At 35.2% G+C, this 24,853-nt stretch overlaps 1 protein-coding gene across 3 annotated transcripts in view; it reads left to right on the top strand.

Annotated features, from left to right (window-relative positions):
* Positions 1 to 24,853, top strand: part of cyc (basic helix-loop-helix ARNT-like protein cyc) — an 82,828-nt gene that overhangs the window by 17,327 nt on the left and 40,648 nt on the right. The window contains exon 1 of one of the 3 annotated variants that reach the window (XM_074093625.1): positions 10,649 to 10,721. The exons of 1 other annotated variant lie outside the window; for it this stretch is intronic. In XM_074093625.1, coding sequence (XP_073949726.1) covers positions 10,699 to 10,721 — 23 coding nt within the window. In that variant the 5' untranslated portion in view covers positions 10,649 to 10,698. Of the gene's footprint in view, positions 1 to 10,648; positions 10,722 to 21,076; positions 21,198 to 24,853 lie in introns of those variants that run through there. One more of the 3 variants, XM_074093609.1, reaches the window with a different exon arrangement.

Genomic DNA, 24,853 nt, shown 5'->3' with positions numbered 1-24,853 from the left:
ACTTCTATCCCGTGGGAATTTTGCATTTTGCCGGAGAATAGTAGACTGAGCCAATTTTTTTTTATTCAACTGGATGGCAAACGAGCAAGTGGGTCTCCTAATGATAAGAGATCACCACCGCCCATAGACACCTGCAACACCAGGGGGATTGCAGATGCGTTGCCAACCTAGAGGCCTAAATTGGGATACCTCAAGTGCCAGTAATTTCACCGGCTGTCTTACTCCCCGCGCCGAAACACAGCAGTGCAAGCACTGCTGTTTCACGGCAGGATTAGCGAGCAAGATGGTGGTAGCAACCCGGGCGGACCTTGCACAAGGTCCTACCACCTGCAAAATTACTACTATAGTCATATTCGAATTCAAATTCATTTATTCACTGTCAGGTACGTCTATTAGTGTTTTTTTAAACAGACTTATTTCTATCCCGCGGGAACTTTATACTTTCTCAGGATTGAAAAGTTGTCTTTGATTAAGGCATCATTTGAAACATTATGTATTAATGCACGTGACTGTACATACGAATTATTTTCAATGATGATTTAATTATATTTATTTGATGTATAGTAGTTTTGTTGTTTTGTTGTAGGTAGGTAGGTAGGTCAATTGGGTTTTTAGAAAAAAAACTGTTACATCACCTTCCATTAAAAAAACAATATTTGTATTACTCATGTTGTCTACGCGCACGAAGTCGCGGGTAAAAGCTAGTATTATATAGGTAGGTACAAGATGTCTTCAAATTCTTTCGAAATATTTCAGAAGGTGACTGGGTTCGTTTTAATTGTGGTTAACAAATGATTAGTCACGAGTAGACAACGACAACCACGAGTAGGCCACGAACCACACAACCACGAGTGTAGGTACGTAGTGTACTCGTGACTGTACTCGTGACCACGGCCACTGCAATGTGGTCGCTACGTCGAGGTAAATATTACTCGTGTTTTTTTAGCGTGATAAAGCCCTGTGTGTTATATTTTGACTATGAGTGAGAATCACGAAAGTTTAAAACGTTAAATAGATTGTCATAATATTAGTAATTTGATATTTTGAGCTCAAAAATAAAAGAGTTTGTAACTTTTTCAAGTTTTTTTTTATTCGCTTTGAAGTTTATTTCGGTCCCGTTTTATGGTATTATAAAAACTTTTTAACAAAAAATTAAACCGCCGAATAAACTAAAAAGCAATAAATAAACCATTTTTATTTAACCCTAATCTAGGTGCCAGTTTGAAGTCGGTGCCTCAGCACGAACCAAGAGGAGTGATAGAAACCCAAGGTAGACGACTAATAGGTCCATTTCTGCTGGCTAGTGTGCTAGTGCTGAGGCACTGACTTCAAACTGGTACCTAGATTAAGGTAAAATAAAAATGGTTTATTATTTTTGTTAAAAAGTTTTTATTTCATAATTTTTTCCCACACTTAGGGTAACATTTTTTTCCAAATTTATATGGGACCAATTTCAAGGTATACCCATCCAATAAAAAAAAATCAAAATCGGACTATTCTGTAAAAAGTTATGCGTGCCGTGGTCATGCAATACGAGTATTACAAGCAGTAGGTGAATAATCAATCATCCCCTGTTTTCCTACCCTTAGGGTTGGATTTTTTTCCCAATTATATGGGACCACCTTGGGGTTATACCCTTTCCAATAAAAAAAAATTATCAAAATCGGACTATTCTGTAAAAAGTTATGCGTGGTCAAACATAAAAAAAATACATACGCGTCGACTTGAGAACCTGTTCTGTTTTTTATCCGTCGGTTAAAAACATAGCAAAATCAAACTAAAGGAACTGCAATTAACCTAGGTCAAAAAGTTAATATATCTTGAAATACAGGCGACTTTTACTAATATAAATTTTTTACTTTACTTACCCATTGCAGGACATCCCGTAGAAGAGACCCTGTGCATCATACTTTATTCGTCACTACATACATACTTATAGTTCAAATCTGAAGTAGGGAGGTTTGAGGTTGAGAGCACTTACAGTAGCATTATTTGAAACTTGTGCTGTTGTCCGAACAAATATTAAACTCTTAGTTTTATACTTTGATATTTTATTTTGTGAAACTTGTAAAGTTTTATGCTTAGAAAGTCTGCTTGACATTACATGGATCCAACCGCCTAATTTTGTATAGAGTTGATAGTCAAATTTTGAGAACTCAGTTACTGTAATAGAGAAGATTGTAGGTAGGTGTGTGTGTTAGTTAAAAATACTTAGGCCGCACTTAACGAGAATAGCCAGTTGTGACCTCTCATAGGTAGTAACCGTGCGATAAGGTTTCGGACTTATGCAAATTTCCTTAACCTTCTGAGCCCGATCTTTTTTTAACAGACATACTACTTAAGACATGGACGTGGTTTTTATGCAATTATCAATTTGTACTTTAAAAAGTACATCCGGCCATTATTCTTAGTGTTAATTGGTCCTTTATAAAGAGCGAGGACTCAGAAGGTTACGAATGATTTGATTCTAGGTATAAATATATCTCATTCGACCTATTTTTGTTTACCTTCTGGTTCTGGTGTATCCATGCATGAAATAAACAAACGTCTTTCTTCATTTCACACATGCTAACTAATGTTTTAAAAATATTTCTTTAGTAAAATCAAGTTCGCAACCTTGAAAGTTAACATATTCCTTCACACCGATTTAAATTCATATTTGGTGACGTTAGCGCGGCTTCTGTACATCAATTGAACATTTCGTCGGCAATAGAAATAAGTTTTTGTTAAAAATTAATTACATTTTAATACAAGCTTTTTTGCTGAATGTACCTTTTGTTGACTGTACTTGCATTGTCATCCAAGCTACATTTCCGTACTTAATTTCAAGTCGATGCCATTAACCGTTGAGGAGTTCCGTTCTGCGGAGACGATCCTTGCCGGTCAACCAGGATTTCACTACCAGATTATTGTATTGTCACCAGATTTACAAACGAGGGCGGTTTGATAAGTAACTGTTTTCTAAATTTATTAATGGGCGAAAATATGTAGGTATACCACCGTTAGAAGCCATATTCATAGGCGAAAAAATAAAAAAAAACAGCATTGAGTAATAACTCAAAAAAAAGTACTAAATTTGTGCCTGTTACTAAAATCAGACGTTTTTTTGTCATTTATTTTGAGCTGACGCGCACAAACGTTAACGAGCTTAATCGTCTGCTAACGAACATTAGCGGATCTACACTGCATTCAGCCAATAGGGTTACGGGAGTGTATGGAGTTGTTAAAACAATACAAAGGCTTCGTATAATGGTTTTTGGCACAATTAAGTAGGTTTCACCCACTATCCGGGTTGTCTAACAAACATTTTCAATTCACGCTACTACTGGATATATATAATTTAATATTTGACTATAATAAGTAGGTAAATTTGGCTTTGTTTAATTTGAATGTCTTAATGTAATTAAAACTTAACAATGTTTCGATTCGAACATATCAAATCTAGATTAGTCGCTGCAGTAAAAAAAAAAATCGGCATAACAACACATTAAGCACGTGATGCCGTGACTAAAGCCCGGTTCACATTTATTTGTCGTGTTTTTTCGTGATGCTCTCTCTCTCTCTCTCTCTCTCTCTCTCTATGCTTGTAATGCCATACAACACAAGCCGTCACGGCACACTGCATCAGGTAAATGTGATCGCAACCATATAAAATGTATGTAGCCGATACAGTTCTGATGCGTCACGCACGCTCACGAAACAACACGACCGATAAATGTGAACCGGGCTTAACTTTGTCGTTTAGTTCGCCCGTCTAAGGGTCGGTCGCGACCGACAGGTACCTCTATATTTATACATAATATATGTAGGACCATACAACAACAACAACCAAACTAGATCTTGTTTGACATTTTGACATAATACATATTCCTGTTTGTATGACGTATTCATATCAAATATGGCAAGATACTGAGATAAGTCTGATATTATGATGAATGATTAGTTAGTTGTTAAATTAGGTCAGATAAAAATTGGCCTTAAATTGCCCTAAAATGACGACCGTAGAATAAGTATTACACTATTTCCATGACTACATGTTATATAAGAATCCAATTGATATCTTTGAAGAACAGGTTTACTAGCGAGAACTACCAGAAAAGGAAACTATTCCATGACGATGGCTGACGTCGGTCTTTACTTAACGTATGCACTATTTCAAAACGAGATTTTGTTATCGAAAGGCCGTGCCAGGATAAGCTAAGTGATTCTGCCCCCATCGAGTTTGGGCTCGTAATTTTTATGGATGGTGTGGCTCTACATTAGGAATAAATTGGCAAAATTTCAGCCGCCCAAACTTAATAGTTTTTTTGTATAAAAGCAAAAAAGAAAATAAGACTTTTCTTTAATATCTTTTTTTTTCAACCTATCTTAGCGTGCATCACAAATATTGTACATTCATTACAGATGATTATTTGACATGAATAACATTTTCATTGTCATAGAAAAAAAAATTGCTGACTCAAGATTTCATATTTTATTATTATTTACTGCCACTTTAGAGACCGCTCAATTTTTTCACCAGTGATACACTCACAAATGAGCTATAAATTGTATTTTTTTTCAAAATTATAGCTGTGGGAGAACATGGAGATATTTTTACATAAAGTACATTACCATACATTTTTCTGCAACAAGACCTATAACGAATTAATGATTGAAATCTCTTTAGAGAAACGTGCACGCGGCATACTAAATACTGGACACTTACATTTCGTTAGGTCTTAATTAAAAAAAAAAAACATCAAAAGTATATTTAAGAAACTCTTGTCAAATAAATGATACAACTTGTATCAATGACTCATTCATATACAAGCGACATATTATGGAATGGATAGTAAAACTTTTGATAGATATAATGAGGGCTATCGTTTTTTGTCTCACTAGATGGCGCACTGTTGCGTGAGGTTTTTAAGTATGGCTTTCAAAGTATTTTATTACGGACGTGAAAACAAAGTTTAGATTAAAATCATATTTAATACACCTTAAAACCGTGCCATAAAAATATCGAGCATGCCAGGTTTCCGAAAGACAAAACTGTCTCAAAACACAGACATTCATTGCCCCGGAACGCATATTTGCCATAATTAATTTCTGATATTGCAAAATATTCACAAAATTATTCTAATGATAAATAAACCCGCGTAGCTCACCCAAAAACTATGAGATTTGACATTTCGGAGACCTCACGCTACACTAGCGCCTCTAGTGGCGAATTCATACGCGATAGCCCTCATTAGGGTTTCGTACCCAAAGGGTGCCAACGGAACCCTATTACTGAGACTCCGCTGTCTGTCTGTTTGTCTGTCTGTCTGTCCGTCTGTCACAGGGCTCTACCTCTTGAGCCGTAATAGCTAGGCACTTGAAATTTTCACAGATTATGTATTACAGTGGCCGCTACAACAACAAAAACTAAAAATAAAATAAAGTTAAAAATGACAGGGGGTCGTCATACAAGAAACACACACTACACACACTTCACAAAAGCCAACTTCAATAAAGCACTCACAGCCGCTGTATTAAATGTTGTTTACACTAAAAAATGTCCGTTATAATTCATACTAAGTAACACTATTTATTTACATGGTCAAAATTTAAAATCTGGTTAAGATTTATTCACTAATTCATAATAAGTAGGTACGCGCCGTTCGGCCGAATTGCCCCGTTCAGCCAATTTTTTCTGTCGTGGGCGCCGGGCGGCGGCGCATGGCAAGAGTCTAAAGCGCTATTCAGCCTCCGACAGGGCGACAGGCGACAGCCAAAGAGGATGAGAATTTAAAATTGTTCTTTATTCAAAATACTTGCACCTAGTGCTTACATTTTGGTGATATTTTTTTATTAACTTGTAATGTAATGTAACTAGTTATGTTTGTTCGTGTGGAATTAATATTTCAACTTAAATTTGAAGTGGATATCTTCAACCGATTGATGTGAAATTTTGAATGCATGTATAAATAAACAAGGTGTATGATTAGTGATGTTATGAATCCCGAAGATTATGAGAGGTATTATGAGAAACGTTTTCGGATGTCAGATAACAGACAGAACTAACAAAGTTATGCCAAAAAAATACGCAATCTATGGCCACGCCGATTTCACGCCGATCACGCCGCCGCCGCCGATCAAAAAACCATCAGACGCCGCCGCCGACAATTTTTCGATCGGCGCACATGTCTAGTATAAATCCGATGACAATACAATATTATTCTGACGTAGAGCTGTTCTGATGATGAAGTTAGATGTTGGCCATAAGAACTCTGTAATAAAACGACACCACCGCATCAATTTTGGTCTAATTTGATTCGTCTTGACGACTACCTACTTTGGTAACCGGGGCAAAAAGTACCGCCAACAAAAAGCTTGTATTAGATTTTTTTACAAAAAATTTTTACTGAACTACTTGTTTTTAAAACATTGTACGGAGGTGCGGAACCCTTCATGCGCGAGTCGCTCGCACTCGCACTTGACCGATTTTTTTTGTTTTACTATCCCTAATATTATGTCGCTTTTACCATTTACATATTTGAAAAGAGTTTCTTAAATATTCCGCCGTGAAACTTTTGATACTTTTTTTTAAATTAAGACCTAACGAAATGTATGTGGCCAGTATTTACTTAGTATACAGCGTGCATGTTTCTCTAAAGAGATTTCAATCATTAATTTCTTTTTAGTTCTTTTTGCAGAAAAATGTATGGTAAAGTATTTTATGTAAAGATATCTCTATGTTCTTCTACAGCTATAATTTTGAAAAGGGCGTACATTGAATCCAGAATGTAGCGAAGGATTCTACAATAGATTCCTGAGCGTAGCGAGGGATTCTAAAGTAGAATTCTGAGCGTAATGAGGGATTCAAGTGTTAACGCCCAAGATGAAAATAATTTTGCTCCCGAATGGCTCATACAACTTTTCACACCAAGCATTAAGAAACTTGAAAAAAAAAGTAAATATTAGTAAAGAACACCAGCATAGAAAATGGCGTGGCTTTACAATTATCAACTTCAAAAAATGGCATTTGCAATAATACACTTAAAAGCCTTGGACAGAAAAGTTGCACTTTGCTCCCTCTCGTCAGGGAGGAAAAGTTACTTTTCTGAAGGAGAGGTGTGAAGTATTTATTTGTGTCACAAGGGAGTAAAATGGTGTATTTACGGCGAGGGCGTAAATTTAATCCAGAATGTAGCGAAGGATTCTACAATAGAATCCTGAGCGTAGCGAGGGATTCCAGTGTTAGCGCCCAAGATGAGAATAATTTTGCTCCTGAGTGGCTCATACAACTTTCCACACCGAGCATTAATAAACTTGAAAAAAATAATTCTAAATATTATTAAAGAACAACCAGCATAGAAAATGGCGTGGCTTTACAATTATCAACTTCAAAAAATGGCATTTGCAATAATACACTTAGAAAAGCCTTGAACAGAAAAGTTGCACTTTGCTCCCTCTCGTCAGGGAGGAAAAGTTACTTTTCTGAAGGAGAGGTGTGAAAAAATATGTTACAGCTCATTTGTGAGTGTATCACTGGTGAAAAAATTAGAGCGGTCTCTAAAGTGAAAGTAAATAATAAAATAATATGAAATCTTCAGTTAGCATTTTTTTTATTTTTTTCTTTGACACAATGAAAATGTTATTCATGTCAAATAATCATCTGTAGTGAATGTACAATATTTGTGATGCACGCTAAGATAGGTTGAAAAAAAAAGATATTGAAGAAAAAACATATTTTCTTTTTTTCTTTTGTACAAAAAACTATTAAGTTTGGGGGGCTGAAATTTTGCCAATTTATTACTAATGTAGAGACACACCATCCATAAAAATTACGAACCCAAAGTCGATGGGGCAGAATCATTTAACTTATCCTGGCACGGCCTTTGCCCTTCATTCCTTCTTGGATGATTACTCAAATCAACTTGTCTTTGTATGCATCCATACTAATATTATAAATGCGAAAGAGTGTGTGGCTGTGTGTTTTTGTGTTTGTATGTTTGTCCGTCTTTCACGTCGAAACGGAGCGACGGATCGACCTGATTTTTGGCAAAGAGATAGTTTATGGGTCAGAGAATGACATACTCGTAGGCTACTTTTATCCCGGAAAAAATGTTCAGTTCTCGAGGGAACAGCGCGCGATAACCGAACTCCACGCGGGCGCAGCCGCAGACAAAAGCTATTAATTTCATAAAAAGGTTCTGGAGCACATCCAATAGTAAATTATACAACGAGAGCATAAAACGAGCCATTTTATCCGAGACGTTTATGACAGCCACCCGAGCCGGTACGGGGAGGGTGGATAGAGAAGTCGATGGGAAAATATGTTTAATGCTCGAGTTTTACACTGCTTTTCACTTCGATTGCGAGGAAGTTAAATAGCAAGAGTGAAAACAATTGTTAACTTATTAAGTACCTTTTATTTTTCATGCATTCCTATGTTATTATTTAGAGTTTCGTGGATTTATTCATATAAATTTCGAATTAAAACAAATATATAAACTTCTAGCTTTTTCCCGCGGCTCCGCCCGCGTGGTATTCGGTTATCGCGCGCTGTTCCCTCGGGAACTGTGCATTTTTTCGGGATAAAAAGTAGCCTAATGTCACTCTCGGGTCCATAAACTATCTCTAAGGCAAAAATCAGGTCGATCCGTCGCTCCGTTACGGCGTGAAAGACGGACAAACACACAAACATACAAACACACTTTCGCATTTATAATATTATAAGTATGGATTTGTTTGTGATTGTTAGCACTATAAAAAGTAATTTTCACGACACTGCTCGAAAATGTGGCCACAGATAACCTAAATCCAGTATCCAAAACTGCCTATTATTTACATTTAACAGCTGACTCATTTATGCCTCGCAAAACACGTCAACAATGTAACACATTACGAAAACAGGTCGTATCAATATATGAATTTCATAATACGATACGACTTTTTAGAATATAATTGCTGAATTTAATTCCTGGCGTGCTGAAACGACAATTGGCCCAATCAAAAATAATCGTGTGCTGCATGTGATATTAAATTCCATTTTTTTTTTATTCTATAGGACATACTTTTAGTTCATAACATGACATACTCCCGAGGTGGTCCCATTGTCATCAAGTCAGGATGGGATCGTAGAGAAATCGAGAGCAACCCTCAAATTTTATAATAACACCTATAGCTATTTTGGTATTTTTAACACCAAGGCAAGTATTTACACATTCAAAACTGAACTGGGCCTGATGAAGACCGTGGGTATCAGTAATCTGTTATGCAATATAATAAATGTAACTATGAATCAGGCGTTACGCAAAGGGGTGAGCAAAGAAATTCGTTTAGTTCATTAACTATGCCGTGTTTGGACTTAATGGAATCGTTGTGAGATGCACTTTGGCTCCAATCCAAATCACTAAAAAACATGAAAAAAAAAATATTTTAACAAAAATGGTTGAACCGACTACAAAACCCTTTAAAATATTTTTCTACTAGTTAAGTCGTATTCCTGCTGGCTCGTGCTGAGGCACCAACTTCAAACTACGAATAGTAGAAAATTCAAGGGTATCGTAGTCGGTTCCATTTTTTGTTAAAAATATTTTTTTGTTCTATCATTAATAGTTTCCGCAGCGCAGATTGGCTAATTTTTAAACCGACTTCAAAAAAGGAGAAGATTATCAATTCGCTTCTATTCTTTTTTATGTTTGTATCCTCTGAACTCCGTCATTTATGAACCGATTTGTTTTTTTTTTCGTTTGTACATGAATGCCTTCGATTAGGTCCCATAAGCACCAAATCAGAATCTGATGATTGGATCCTAAGGAAATCGAGGGAACTCTTCAAAATTGTAGGGACACCTATGGTTAATTAGGATATATTTAAGAGTAACTCGTGCATTTGCTCTTGAAAATCATCATTTGGTGAAGTGGAACTGATGATGAAGACCACATTTGAAATAAAATGTACTTCACGGGTTGCATTTCAATTACTTTAACACAGTTGCTAAACAATTTATGCTAGTCGTAATGCATATTATGGTGAAATGGAACGGGTGGTAAATCACGAGGACTTAACAATGAAAGTCTCTGCATCGGAAAAAGCAATCTTTCCTAAATGATGACTAGCAGTTGACATTTAACTATTGTATCTTAGATTATTTACACAAAAAGCGTATAAAAAAAATTAAAACAATAAATTGAACAGACTACAAAAAACCATGAAAATAATTGTCTACTAGTTTGAAGTCGGTGCCTCAGCACGAGCCAGCAGGAGTGATGGAAGCCCAATTTATAGTATGTAGGTGAGGTAGAAGGCTATAAGTCCACTCCTGCTGGATCGCGCTGAGGCACTGACTTCAGACTGGTAGAAAATTATTTTCATGGTTTTTGTAGTCGGTTAATTTTTTTTGTTAAGTATAATTTTTTTTACACACTGCGTTATATTATTGAAGTTTTAGTTTAGTTTTAGTTTTTTTCTGGTGGCCTATGTCACTTTGAAATAATGTAGCATTCTAATCTAATGGTGAAAGAATTTTTAAAATCGGTCCAGATTTTATTCGTAACAAACATCCAAATAAACAAAAATACAAATCTATTCTCTTTATAATATTAGTAGTTAGATAGGTATAGATAAATGACAAAATAGTAAAGGTCGAGTCAATATCGTTTGAGCATTTGATTTGTTCGCAGATAGAGGCGGCGCCAGAAAACGGAGCCGTTGCTGGTGCGAATCATGACGCGCTTTAGCCATGCCAGGTACTTGATGTTCTAAAGTCTAGACTTTAGTAGAATTTTGCTTCTAGTAATCTATATATACACGTATATACAGTAATCTATATAATTCAAAATACTCACTGACTGATATATCATCGCACAGCCAAAGACTAGAAATTTGAATATCATAGAGATACACTAAGGGCGACTAGTAGACTTTCCTAAATCTCGATTTAAAGCTTAAACTGACAGTTCTTGTATGGATCTGACAGGACTTAAGACGACTTAAACCTAGATTAAAAAGCCTGCAAGTGGACGTAAGAAGGGATTTTTCTAAATTCCCACAGGATAGGGAATAAAATGGGATTTATATTTTCGCTTTAAAGTGGCTCTAACTCCGTAATTATAAATATTGGATTAGAGACTTCAAATTTGGCATGCAGGTAGGTAAAATCCCCACGGGATCAATCGAATAAAGTGAATTTTATATACTAACTGAATCAGAAAACGCATAAGCTAAACTAATAAAGCTAGGGACTGGATTTGGCATACTTATGAAAATCTGGTTACAATGCAATAATTTGGCAGTAACATCCTGGTAGTCTGGCCAGGACCGTCTCCATAGCAGGGAACTCCTTAAAAGTAACAGACAAGAAACTTTGCATAATGGTTCAATTTCGATGACAATGTGTTTATATGATAGACACTACCTGATGCTTCAGCGTGGGTCGTTTGCTCATGAGGGAACTCCTCAAAGGTTGATAGCACAGATACGAAATTTTACATGTACGACTTGCTGAGAGACTAAAAAATATACTTAGCTAAAAAGATGTTTTGTTTTAAAACAAGCTAGTATTATTTGAAGTATGCTAAAAAACGAAAATAAAAATTAATTACCTTCGCCAAACCAATCAATTCATTACGTAACGCAATCTATCTTCATATACCTACATATAAAACAGTAGCGTGACTGACTGACTGACAGACAACGCATACCCATAAACTACTGGTGCTAGAAACTAGAAATTTGGGATACAATGTAGGTAAGTACCTAAAGTATCGTAGAGGTGTGGTAGGTAAACCGCGGGATATGTCTGATTGGCAATTAAGAATTTTTAAATAGATCAAAACGGTTATTCATATCCCACGGAAACTTTAAAATTCATTAGGATTTTTGAATTCGAAAATTAACACCATTTCTGTCTAAAACACGTGTCTTTATCTGTATTTTTATACCATCCTCCCAAAACCAATCAAAACACGAAAAAAATGATCGTAGAAAATAAATCTACGTTACCCCAAATTCTACGCTAGCGAATCCGCGGGCAAAAGCTAGTATATTATAAATATGAATTATGTACGCAAAAGTCGGTCAATTAATGAAGTACGTAACAATAAGCTGTCTCAGCGCGGAGGCATGTCGCCCCGTCGCCCGCAGCGCGGCGCGCGGCGCTCGGCGCCCGCCCTGTCCCCTGCAGGTTATGTCACTTTCAACCTGCTTGGATAATCGAATCGCGACCCTGAATATCATTATTCACAATTCAATTCTGTTTCAATGATTCATATGTGGCGAGATTTTACAATTACAAAGTGTCTCTAAAAACCCTGGTAGATCGGTTTAACGTATGGCATTTGATGGAATCCTATGACTCTCAAACAGAGGACCGTAAGTTCGAACCCAAACTTGCACTTCCTAAGTTTTCGGAATTTATTTACAAAATTACCTATATGAAAAGGAAATCTGCATGAACCTGCGAAGCAGTTAATTTTGTGTGGATCACCCGGGAGCACCAAAGTTCGCATACTCTTCGCTAGTCATACCGTAATTTTTGTCCGAATCATCGTTTGTCATAAGTAATTTTTTTCCCACTGAAACCTTAAATTATTCTGAAAAATTTAAATGGTCATCCTATAGAAAACTATAGATTAGGTTAGGTTTGTTTTATAACAATTCTGAACAATCATTGGATTCAGAGAAAAAAGAGTTATATCTTTCAAAGATAACGATAATTATGTTCGCCATTGGAGTACATCTGTTTGTTCTGTAATCCATTAATTTTAAGGTAGGTATTTTATGAAATGAAAATAGGTACAACTGAAAATAAAATTAAATAAATTAACATTATCGCGAGCATAATCCAGATCTAGGCAGATGAGCAGAATTATTGGCTTTCAAATTAAAAAACCCTACCTATTAGGTATAAAATCTCGTAGTGAAGTTAAGCTTCAAAAAATTCTGTACTTCGTAAAACTCTGATTTAACTTAATTTTGAGGTTCTCGGTCTCCCTGTATTTTACAGGCATTTACATTTATAGGTATAATATAATGTGATGGCTTTGCCCACAATCTCTGCCTGAACAACATACTCCATTTAATTTACGATGTTAAATTTAAGTAGAAAACACAAATAAATGTCTATTGGCATGATAACAATACTATGTAGGTTCGACACAATTTGACTAGTGTGCGTTGGAGAGCGGGCAGGGCTGAATACGACTGTCAGTGGCAGATCCAACGTGTAACTAAGTATATTTTGAGTATTGTCTACCTTGCTAAAAGAGAATGCAGTGAATAATGTTTTTAGTTTTTTATTAAAGGCAAGCTACCTACTACGTATTGACCTGTTCTACATTTACATTTTTCATTTAGGAAATTTCATGTGGTCAAACAACCTATTCTCCTTGAATGGTTATCATCATACTAATCATACTATCATACTAATATTATAAATGCGAAAGTAACTCTGTCTGTCTGTCTGTCTGTCTGTCTGTTACGCTTTCACGCCTAAACCGCTGAACCGATTTTGATGAAATTTGGTACAGAGATAGAATAGACCTTGGGAAAGAACATAGGCTATCTTTTATCGCGAAAAAGAGGCTTTCAGGGGTTGAAATAGGGGATGAAAGTTTATATGGTGGAAGTTCGTAGCTATCGAAGATAAAACTATGAAACTTGGCATTTAGGCACTTAATAAGAAATCCATACTAATATTATAAATGCGAAAGTAACTCTGTCTGTCTGTCTGTCTGTTACGCTTTCACGCCTAAACCGCTGAACCGATTTTGATGAAATTTGGTACAGAGATAGAATAGACCCTGGAAAAGAACATAGGCTATTTTTTATCGCAAAAAAGAGGCCTTCAGGGGTTGAAATAGGGGATGAAAGTTTACATGGTGGAAGTTCGTAGCTATCGAAGATAAAACCATGAAACTTGGCATTTAGGCACTTAATAAGAAATAATTCTATATTTGTTTGAGCTTTTTTAAAAAATCGACCTGTGAGGGGATGAAATAGAGGATGAAAGTTTATACGCAAGGTCGTCATTATTGAAGATAAATCGATGAATCTTTATTAAACTTGCCATTTCGGCACGTGAAAAGAGATAAATAGATATTTGTTCGCACGTTTTTTTTAATTCTTCCTGTGAGGGGGTGAAATAGGGGATGAAAGTTTATATGGAAGATCGTCATTGTCGAAGATAAATCGATGGTTCTTTATGAAAATTGGTATTTGGGCACGTGATAAGAGATAAATACATATTTGTTCGCGCGTTTTTAAAAATTCTTCCTGTGAGGGGTGAAATAGGGGATGAAACTTTATATGGAAGATCGTCATTGTCGAAGATAAATCGATGGTTCTTTATGAAACTTGGCATTGGGCTACTTATAAGAAATAAATAGATATTTGTTTAAGCGTTTTTGAAAATGTTACCTGCGATGGATGGTGCAGTGTTAGCAGAGCCTTTTAAGCTCATAAGCAAAATGTACGCAATGTGGGGTCATTTTAGATGGCTTATTCACATAGACAGTCAGACATGAAAAATTATGATTTACAGATTTTTCTTATTTATTGTGCTATAAGAGCTACCTTTATGCAAAATTCCAAGTTTCTAACACAGCCGGAAGTACCTACCCTATAACTTTTTCTGTTGAGGCAATTTGTATGGAAACACCTTTTTAACGACTGTAGCTTTTGATTGCCTTGACTTAGAGGTGTGATTTTTTCACAGCTTTCGGGACTATTGACCTGAGTTTAGGGTTTTAATTTCAACTCGATATATACCTTACTCCGCGCGTTTACGAGATAAAGGGTCTTGACAGACAGACGGACGGACGGACAGCAAAGTAATCCTACAAGGGTTCCATTTTTTCCTTTTAAGGTACGGAACCCTTAAAAACATTTGATCTGGCGCTTTTCAAATTTCGACCTATTTACTTGAAAATATGGGGATGAAAGTTCTTAAGGAATTCCAAAAAAGTTACTACGTATAAGTATATTTATCGGAAATATGTGTAGCTATGCTTAGTAAAAATGCCTTGACTTACAATAAAGGACGTAAGGTGTCAATAGTTCACTATGAAGAATTAGTCCTTTTGTGTTGGCAGGGTAGAATACACGTCGTATTGCTAAAATATGGCTACCCGCAAAATATTTATGTTTTACCAAAGAACATCGGATGGATGGATGTATGGAAGAACAAAAAAAAATAGTTTATATTTGTAGCAATGTACTAAAATAGGTTATTTTTGGTAAACCGTAGAAGTTTCTATGTACTATTATTGGCAGAATAGGTATCCTATATAAATTAAATACTTCCCAAAATTACTATTTCAAGCGGACGAAGTCGCGGGCAGAAGCTAGTATACATATAAATATAATATTTGTTAAATCTCAACCACTTCGTTAGTTCTGACTTGTTGGAATAGGCTAGTCTTTGCGGAAGTCATGTGCGGGACTTCCAAATATTGCGGTTTCTGAGTTTGTACTAACATTATTCCAATAATTACTTACTTCGATCCGATCAAGATGACCATCGTTTACTAGAATACATACATTATACATATATGTATATTGTGAAAGAGTTCTTGCGTCACTTTGGAGTTATTTAAGTTTAGCTGCTGGCAAGAAAATTGTATCCAAAATTCGGTATTTTAGGAATCTAATATTTTAAATATCATATGACGAGTAATGAGGGTCCGAGACAGATATTTTAAATGAAAACTATTTTGGCATGGAAATTAATTGCAATTTGTCGTCAAATTTTTAGTGGTGTGTCTAAACCAAATATTATTACTTTATCGAAGTCAAAGTTTTTACAGCTTGCTATTACTCTACTTGTTTATTTTGTTCCGTTTTTTTATTGTTTTGTTCTTCCATTGTGAAGAATTACGGGTTAGTGTCGAATGTCGGTGTCGTATGTCGCAGTTGATTGCGGCTCGGTCACTCCACAGGTAGCCAGCGTGTCGTGTGTCCGGCAATCACAAATCCCGAAGCCCTCAGAATAACAAAGCAATTTCTTGTTTTGAAAGTGTGTATTCCCTGTTGATAAGGACCGATGACAACGAAATTACGTTGAATGGAAATATTGGTTTTGTATATTTCTGAATGTGTAGATTGGATTGGGTCATTGTTATGGTCCAAATTGTCATTATTCCATACGTGATTTTTAAACTATACCCCCTGAAAAAAAAACAGACAAGTAATATCAAAATCGAATATTTTTCTAAAGTAGTTTGGATACATTATTTCACGACGCTCATCCCATTTGAAATATATTCAAATTACTGGCCCAAAAACAAGCAGCACTACAGAATCAAGTATAGCTACTTAATGCATTCACTGCCACCTGAATTCCACTGGTGCCACCGACGCTCGTGTGCGTCAACAGATTTTGTTTGTAAAGTACCTAAAAACAACTAACGAATTTAGCTACCTAAAACATTTTAGGTATGTGTTTGATGGTTTCATTTCAAAGACGTTGATGCTTATGTTCCGTAGGTTTCTTTCAATATTTCAAATATTTTGTAGGTACCACATTATCTGTATAATGTGGTTGATTTAAAGGTAAGTTTTGAGTTTCAGAGATTTTTATAGTTTATTTTCTAATTTTTCTATCAAACACAATTTAATAAGTTGGTAAATCTAAGAGTATACATAGGTATAGAAATGTCGCGCATGCACGGTTGCAGTTCCGTTGCATAATATTACGTTATATTTACTAACTGCCGCAGCTGGCACGTGTAAGACGGCTACCAACGCAGATCGCTATCACGCGACTGCATTACTGCATCTTATACATACAAAGAGCGTTTACTTCAAGTGCTATTTTCATCAATACACAGCAAGCAGTATTGTATGATAAAATTGCAATTATGATTTGTTATTGTGGGTGTCGGATTGTGAAGGACAGGTTCATGGGCACTTTGACGCAGCGCGGATGCATTGTTAGCTCCGGATCGCCATATAAATTGCATTCCATGTAATTGTATCAGATTGATTTTCTCTTTGTTTAGATTCATCAACGACCGTAGTTGTGACAGAAAAGCAATTCAAAAAACATGTAGTGTTCCGAGGTGTAATATACTTTAATAACGGCCACTGGTTTCTCTTTCGCACCTCTCAAGTCCGAGTTCCATCGTCGCCACGTCCATGAATGGCGGTCTACAATTGTACCTACGTCTTCTACGGTTCTCGACTAAGATGTCCCCCAATATTTGTTTATTATTTAATCAAGGTGTGATAAAGAAGCCGTCAAATTAAAGAGAATTGTAATCCGATTTGAAATCGGTTATGGTTATAACTTGCTGCAATTTACGCTTAGTTGTCATTGGTTGTATAGTAAGCCAATCAAGAGTAAAAAAACATAATTTTTCATACAATAATATTTTTAATATACTCAGACTACTTATGAAAATATTTTCAAAATCCGGCCACACCTCCTTGCGGAGTATATAATATTAAGGTAAAGGGTTGCAGTTCGTTGATTATTTGTTCCTGAAAAATGTAACTCCTGAATCGATCAATTATGAATAGCATTCGTAGGTATTATTTTTAGTTCAAATCTAATTTGAAAGCGTCCAGAAGGCCTTAGAATTTTAATTTTAAAGTAGTCCCGTCCCGCATGTAATTTTATCCTTTCTTGACCTGCTAAATAAAATATCAAGGAAAAATTATTCATCCCACATTTTTATTTGAATCCAATAGGTAAGATACATAAGTGTTACTTATTCATCAGTTATATATACATACTAGCTATGCCCCCGGCGTCGCTCGCCTTAAATTTGGGGTAACATAGATTTACTTTCTACGGATCTTTTTTTCGTGTTTTGATTGATTTTTCGGAGGATTATGTAGAAATACAGATACAGACAGACGTTGTCTCAGACAAGTGGTGCAAATTTTCGAATTAAAAAAATCATCCTAAGTAATCATACATAATGTATACAAACCATGAACTCCTGTTTCACATATTCAGGGGTAGAATTTCAGAAAACATTAAAGTTCCTACGTGTTTCTTTTGACCGCAACTTCGTCGTATACGCGATAGCTATAAGTACTTATAAGATAATTATCGTAGATAAAAATAAGTTAAATCTATAGAAAGCTATACCTACTGTCCCTGATTGAATTGAAACGGGTTTCTTTCATCCCAGGAAATCACAAAGTTCCCGCGTTATAATATAAATCTTTAAATCGTTTTAAAAAAACTTTCACTCATAGAAAGCTACCTACAGTTCTTTATTTTCTTGTTTTAGACTATTTCAATAAAAGCTTGTTTTTGAAATGTTTTTTACTTTTAATTTATTTTTTATTTTTTAGTTGGACATGTTTCTAAGTTTCTAATGTTTATAATATATAGATGAAATTAAAATGAAATGACATTTTTATTATACTACTACGCACGCACGCACGCACGCATACACACATATACACTGAGTATACATACATATATATAAAAATGAATTGCTGTTCGTCTGTCTCGCTTAAACTCGAGAATGGCGTGACCGATTTAGCTAATTTTGGTTTTGAAACATTTGTGGAAGTTCAGGGAAGGTTCAAACGGTGAGAAAATATGGAAAAATTGCGAAGTAAATACTTAAAACGACAATCAATTTTTTTTCTCATACAAACTGTTCCTTCCTATCGAACATTTGATGTTCCTCCCGTCGGTATGGTAAACTCGGGTCCCGCGAATATAATAGATATATAATATGGTATTTAATAAGTTTCGAATCGACGGCATATATCCACAATATTTGGATTATCGCGTATTTACTTCTTCTTCCTTTAAAAAAATATGGCTCTGCCCATTGGAGGACAATAATTTTGCCAGTGTCTAGTTGGTTTTCCCATTGTATGGTATAAAAATCTAGAAAACGAAATATGAGAGGGAATGGTGAATGAACGATGACAGCTCAAAATAATCATCGCGTATTTAGATTTTTTTTTTTTAATTCGATTTGTAGCATTCGAACATGATGGATGTAGACGATATCTAATTTTGGTACCTATTTCTGTTTCTTTGGCTAGTTGAAGTACCTATAATTTTGATAGTGTTTTATGCGGCGATTAACCTTATTAGTGAACAGTGATCACAAAATTCTATATTGCTCACGTGTCTGACATTTTTTAATGCGCAAGTGGTCTCCGCGTGGTTTCTGGAATTTTGCTATCAAGTTGCATAAACTACAATCACCCTACAATGTGAATAAGAAGAATATATTTATCTTTAATTTAACTGACATTGGCCCAAGCCTTATGGCCGCCATTAAGAGGAATAAATAAATAAATAGATTTAAAAATATAAAAAATTGACAGTTGGACTTGGTGATGGGTCATGACTTGGTTATCAGATATTAAATGATACGTTCAAAATTCACGTATTTCGATTTTAGACCATTTTCACATTATATCCGATCCGCCGATACCGATATCGGGGCAAGTAAAATGTATGAAATATGTACCTTTCTTTTTCGAGGGTATTCTGGCAAAACAGAATAAGTGCAAAATTTAAAAAAAAATAGTTACATATATAGGCTTACTCATTTTTTTCTGCTTTATTTATCTAGCAAAACCGTATAAATAAATAAATATTGTGCACTTATCCGGTTCTGTCAGAATACTCTCGATTTCATACATTTTACTTGCCCCGATATTGATATCGGCGTCCGATATCGATATCGGATCGGATAATGTCAAAACGCTCTCAAGAATCCAAAGAAGTTTGTCGAATCAGAAAAAAATTATAGATGTTCGGCGTTCAACCTGCAGTGTTGTATATGTATTGTAAGCTTTTTGGGCAAACGGAGTCTGTTCTGTTTTGTCTGTCCAATAATTTTCCAATGACAATCGCCCATGTAACTATTTGCCACTTCCGTTTGAAACAAAAAGTTTACTTTTATTACGTTTTTATAATACCCCTTTCACTCGCGTATTAAATGACATAAGCGTCAGCGGGACGGCAACATACGAACTTCGAATTTTGCACTTCGTAGTAGCCAGTCAGGTACTTATATGCAGGTCAGTGCTTAAATAGCTTTACAGACTCCAATGCAGGATAATGAATGGATTTCTTCGATTTCTTTTTCCCTGAATGGCAACACTGACACAGATAATAGATCGCTCGCTTTTGGCTCGAAATTCGAACTTGTGATTTTATTTTGCTTAATATACAAAATGTACTTACACACCCAATATCATATTTTCTCAAGTTTTTCGCGATTTCCAAGGTCATAATCGAATTGCTTTAAAATTCCAGAGAAATAATGCGTTGTTTGGGAGAAACGTGTCAAAATGGTGTTGTAGAGCGCCATCCTGCTCTATCTCGTTTTTTTCCGTTCTGGCGGTTCACTTTTATGTTATATTTTATAATATATAGATGAAATTAAAATGAAATGATATTTTTATTCCAGAGTAGGTAAGTCCATAGGTACACAATCAATAACAATTATATAGAACAAATGAAATGAAATTAAATTAATATTTAATGATGAATAATATTAAATGAGTTTGAATTGAATTCACAAATTAAGATGAATTAAATTTACAAATGAAATCGAATTATATACAAATACATGTATCCATTTTTATTTTCGTAATCCCTACGGGAATATTTAATCACGCATCGCTAATTAAAAAGAATAAAAGGAAACGAGAGCAGCAGGGTGTGAAACGAATATATATATACATAGGTATATTGTTAACAGTAAGCGACATACAAAAGAAGTGATTGTAGACGACAGCAGACAAATAATAAGAACAATATTCAAAATACGAAATATAGACGTATTAAAACTAGCCAGGGTGTTATTATTAAAATATAAATAAACAAGACGGTTTTATAAAAATAATACTACTTCTTTGCCGAAAGTTGACGCCGGCTCAACGTTTGTGTAGGAACGACACGACCGTTTGTACAAAAAAGGCGTTATTATTGCTTTAAAAGCACACACAAACAAATACAGAATTACTTATTTTCTTACTACCTATTGTAGTACGGGACATAGCCATTTAACCCCAAGTTAAATAGGGGTATATAGAGTCGTGTATGTAGTAGCGATATGGTTTCACGCTATGCTAGCCCGCCGTCGCGGATTTATCATTTAGTTGGGCGGAATAGCCGCAACGAGGCGGTCGTGTGCCGCGCCGGCCCTCCGTGGCATGTCGCACGACTTCGTAAGACTACAAGACTTTTATCTACACCATCCCTCTTCTAACTACGAATATGAACTACCCCAGTGAGTAGTAGTTATGAACTTGATTGTATTTTTCTAAGAATGTTTTATTTTTTAGGTTTTTCATTCATAGAGATGAGAGGTAGGTTTTATAGTTTGATCTGCTTTTTTACAAAATCTCTGTGAAATTCAGCGACTTTTACAATAGGTACAGTACGGAAAATGACGCGTTATTATTTTAGTTCGTCATTTAGTAGTTGTATTTGTTTTTTTTTACTTTACTAAATTACTCCTTTCTGCATCAATATCCCTATTATATTTCTATTAGTATACCTATTTACAAAATTTGTTATAATAATAATAATGAGGTAAACTTTGTTTATATTGTGTTAATTTTTTTTTATGTACTAGGTATCTCTGGAACTATATTGAACTAATACAAAAGTGACGGATAAATAGCTACAGATCCTAGATTACCATGGTCTACTTTCTAGCTCGGAAGAGTGTAAAGTTCCCTCAGGACATTGACGAAGTTGTGTGCAACAGCTAGTATTTTAGTATATCACGTGCTTATATTTAGTAGACATGAAAACTATTTTCAAAGAAAATACGAAGCAAAAATGAACATTAACAAAGTTTAAATTCAAAACAGAACTTTTGTCAGCGTAGAATGCAACGAGGATTTCGAAAGTAGAAGTTTTTGCTAAAATTTTCGTGTAATCAAATTATAATCATACAAACCTCAAACTCGGAGTGATAATAAAGATAATGTAAGTACTGCAGAGTCTGCAGATCAGTAACAATAAAAAACGGTCAAGTGTGAGTCGGTCTTAGGGAAAGAATGTAATCTTTGTTAAGTAATAAAATTAATAACCCTCCTTCTCGCAGTCGGGTAAAAAATAACACGTTTCTCTTATAGTAACTTCTTTAATTTAGAATTTTGTAATTATTAATATTATTATTATTTGTTGTTGTAGCGGCAGTAAAACTAAACATCTATCTATTACGGTTCATAATAGGCAGACGCAGATGGGCAGTTGGACAGACAGACAGACGGACGGACCGACAGCGTATCGACTTTAATAGGGTTCCGTTTGTCACTCTTCAGTTACGGAACCATAAAAATGTACATTTTTCTAAAAAAAAAAAACTGCAGCCAAGTGCGAGTCGGATTCGCGCACCGAGGGTTCCGTAGATATTTGTAGGTATTTATGAACCTACCTTACCTACCTTACCTACCTTAGCTATGGTATGTGTGAAGTTCCCAATCCGCACTGGGCCCGCGGGGGAATTACGGCCCAAGCACTCTCACTCTGAGAGGAGGCTTGTGCCCAGCAGTGGGACGTAAATTGGCTGGGAAGATAATGATTCTTAGCAGAGCCCCTCTCCTGAGCAAAATATACGCAGTGTTGGGTCATTTTAGAGTTGAAAATTATTATTATACTAGCTATTACCCGCGACTTCGTGCGCGTAGACAACATAAGTATTACAAATATTGGTTTTTTAATGAAAGGTGATGTAACAGTTTTTTTTTCCTAAAACCCAATTGACCTACCTACAACAAAATAACAAAACTACTATGTGCTACTACGTGGGAATTTTGCATTTTCCCACAGAAGGGTAATCTATACCAATCAGCAATAGTGTAGCTTTATATTAGTGGTGGATTTTTTTTAAATCAGCTCTGAAGTTGAATTCAGTTTTTTCTATCCCATGGGAATTTTGGATATTCCGAAAAAAAAATTGCCTATGTCAATCGAGGATAGTCATATATTATATCATATGAAAGAATTTTTAAAAGCAGTGCTAAAGTTGAATTTACTTATTTCTATCCCGCGGGAATTTTTTATTTTCCCGGAAAAAAGTATCCTTAGTCAATCAGGAATACTGTAGCTTACTTTTGGTGAAAGAACTTTTAAAATCAGACCCGAAGTTGACTTCACTTATTTCTATCCCGCGGTAATTTTGCATTTTCCTGTACCCCTAGTGTACGTTTTCGGTTACAAAATACGTCTCGATCGCGTTCAGGTTAAAATCTCATTTTGTATGGAAACACGAACAGCGCCTCTAGTGGAACGTTTGCGATGTTCGTGTTTCCATACAAATTGAGATTTTACACTAAGGGCACTGAAAGAAGAGTAGTCGATACTAATGAGGAATAGTGTAGCTTTCTATTGGTGAAAGAATTTTTAAAATCAGCCCCGAAGTTGAATTTAGTTTTTTCTATCCCATGGGAATTTTGTAATTTCCCGAAGAAAAAGTAGCCTTTGTCATTTGAGGATAGTCATTCATATCACATAATATGTAAGAATTTTTTGAATCAGCTCCGAAATTGAATTTATTTATTTCTATCCTGACGGAATTTTGCATATCCCGGATAAAAAGTAATCTATGTCAATCAAGAATAGTATAGCGTATAGCTTACTAACGGTATTTTTTTTTTGTTAATTGGCTCAATAGTTTCAGAGATTCGACTACAAACAAAGAAACAAAAAAAGTTTAAAAGTTTAGATATTTCCCTATTCCGTGGGAATTTCGAAAAATCCTTCCTTAGTGAACCTCTACAACACTCGAGGTATATCTATGCCAAATTTCAAGTCTCTAAAACCAATAGTTTAGGTTGTGCGTTGTCTGACAGTCAGTCAGTCACGGTACTGTTTTATAGGTATAGATTATTATTAAACAGTGTGTTACCGGCAGCCAGGCTTTTTTATTGGAGGTTAAAGTAACGTATTTCTGTAACTTAACTATGACATTAATTTGATTGATAAATTAAAATTCATACTTTGGTAACTTTCTAACAAAATTATAATGGCCAGCAATGTACAGCAAAGTCAATTGACGGGTAATAATCAGAGTATCTGTCGGCTGTCATTTGCACTTACTTGACAATTTATTTTGCTGTACACTGCAGGCAATTATAATTTTGTTAAAAAGTTATCAAAGTCAGAATTTTTGTGTATTAATTAAATTAATATCGTGGTTAAGTTACAGAAATACGTTACTTTAACCTCCCTTAAAAAAAGCCTGGCTGCCGGTAACGGTAACACACTGTTTACAAGATTTCAAGTATCAAAGACAGGCATGCACCCTATAAATTTTTCGGTTAAGGTAATTTGTATGAAAATACCTTTTCTTATGACTGTATTTATATTTTTTGATTGCGTTGACTTAGAAGATTTTTTCACAGGGCTGTAGACCTGACTGAGTATATTATATGGTTTTAATTTCAACTCGAGAACTCCACGCGTTCTCGTGATAAAGGGTCTTGACAGACAGATGAACGGACAACAAAGTAATCCTATTAAGGGTTCCGTTTTTTTTCCTTTGAGGTACGAAACCCTAAAAAGATTATTTAACCAGGTTTATTTTTCAAATCACTGTCATGCAAATCAAACTTTCATTTTAGGTACCTAAACAAATTGTACCTTACTTTTAAAGGGTTGGTTCGATCATGTTCCCAAAATCATTATTTCCTAGTAGCAAAATTTCCGTTCGCATTTTTTCCCGAATCCTTCTTTTCATAATATATGCTTTTTTCCTGATCAAGGATCAGAAAACCGAAATTATTTTATAAGTTTTTCGGTACAGCTATTTGTATGGAACCACCTGATTTATTGACTGTATTTTTTGGTTGTTTGGGTATGGGTAGAAAACCTAAATATTCTTTGATAAATATTTGATAATATCAGTTTGTTACCTCCACGCGTTCTTGAGAA

Source organism: Choristoneura fumiferana, chromosome Z, assembly GCF_025370935.1.
Source record: "Choristoneura fumiferana chromosome Z, NRCan_CFum_1, whole genome shotgun sequence".
NCBI lineage: Eukaryota > Metazoa > Arthropoda > Insecta > Lepidoptera > Tortricidae > Choristoneura > Choristoneura fumiferana.
This window is presented reverse-complemented; position numbering and strand designations above follow the sequence as displayed.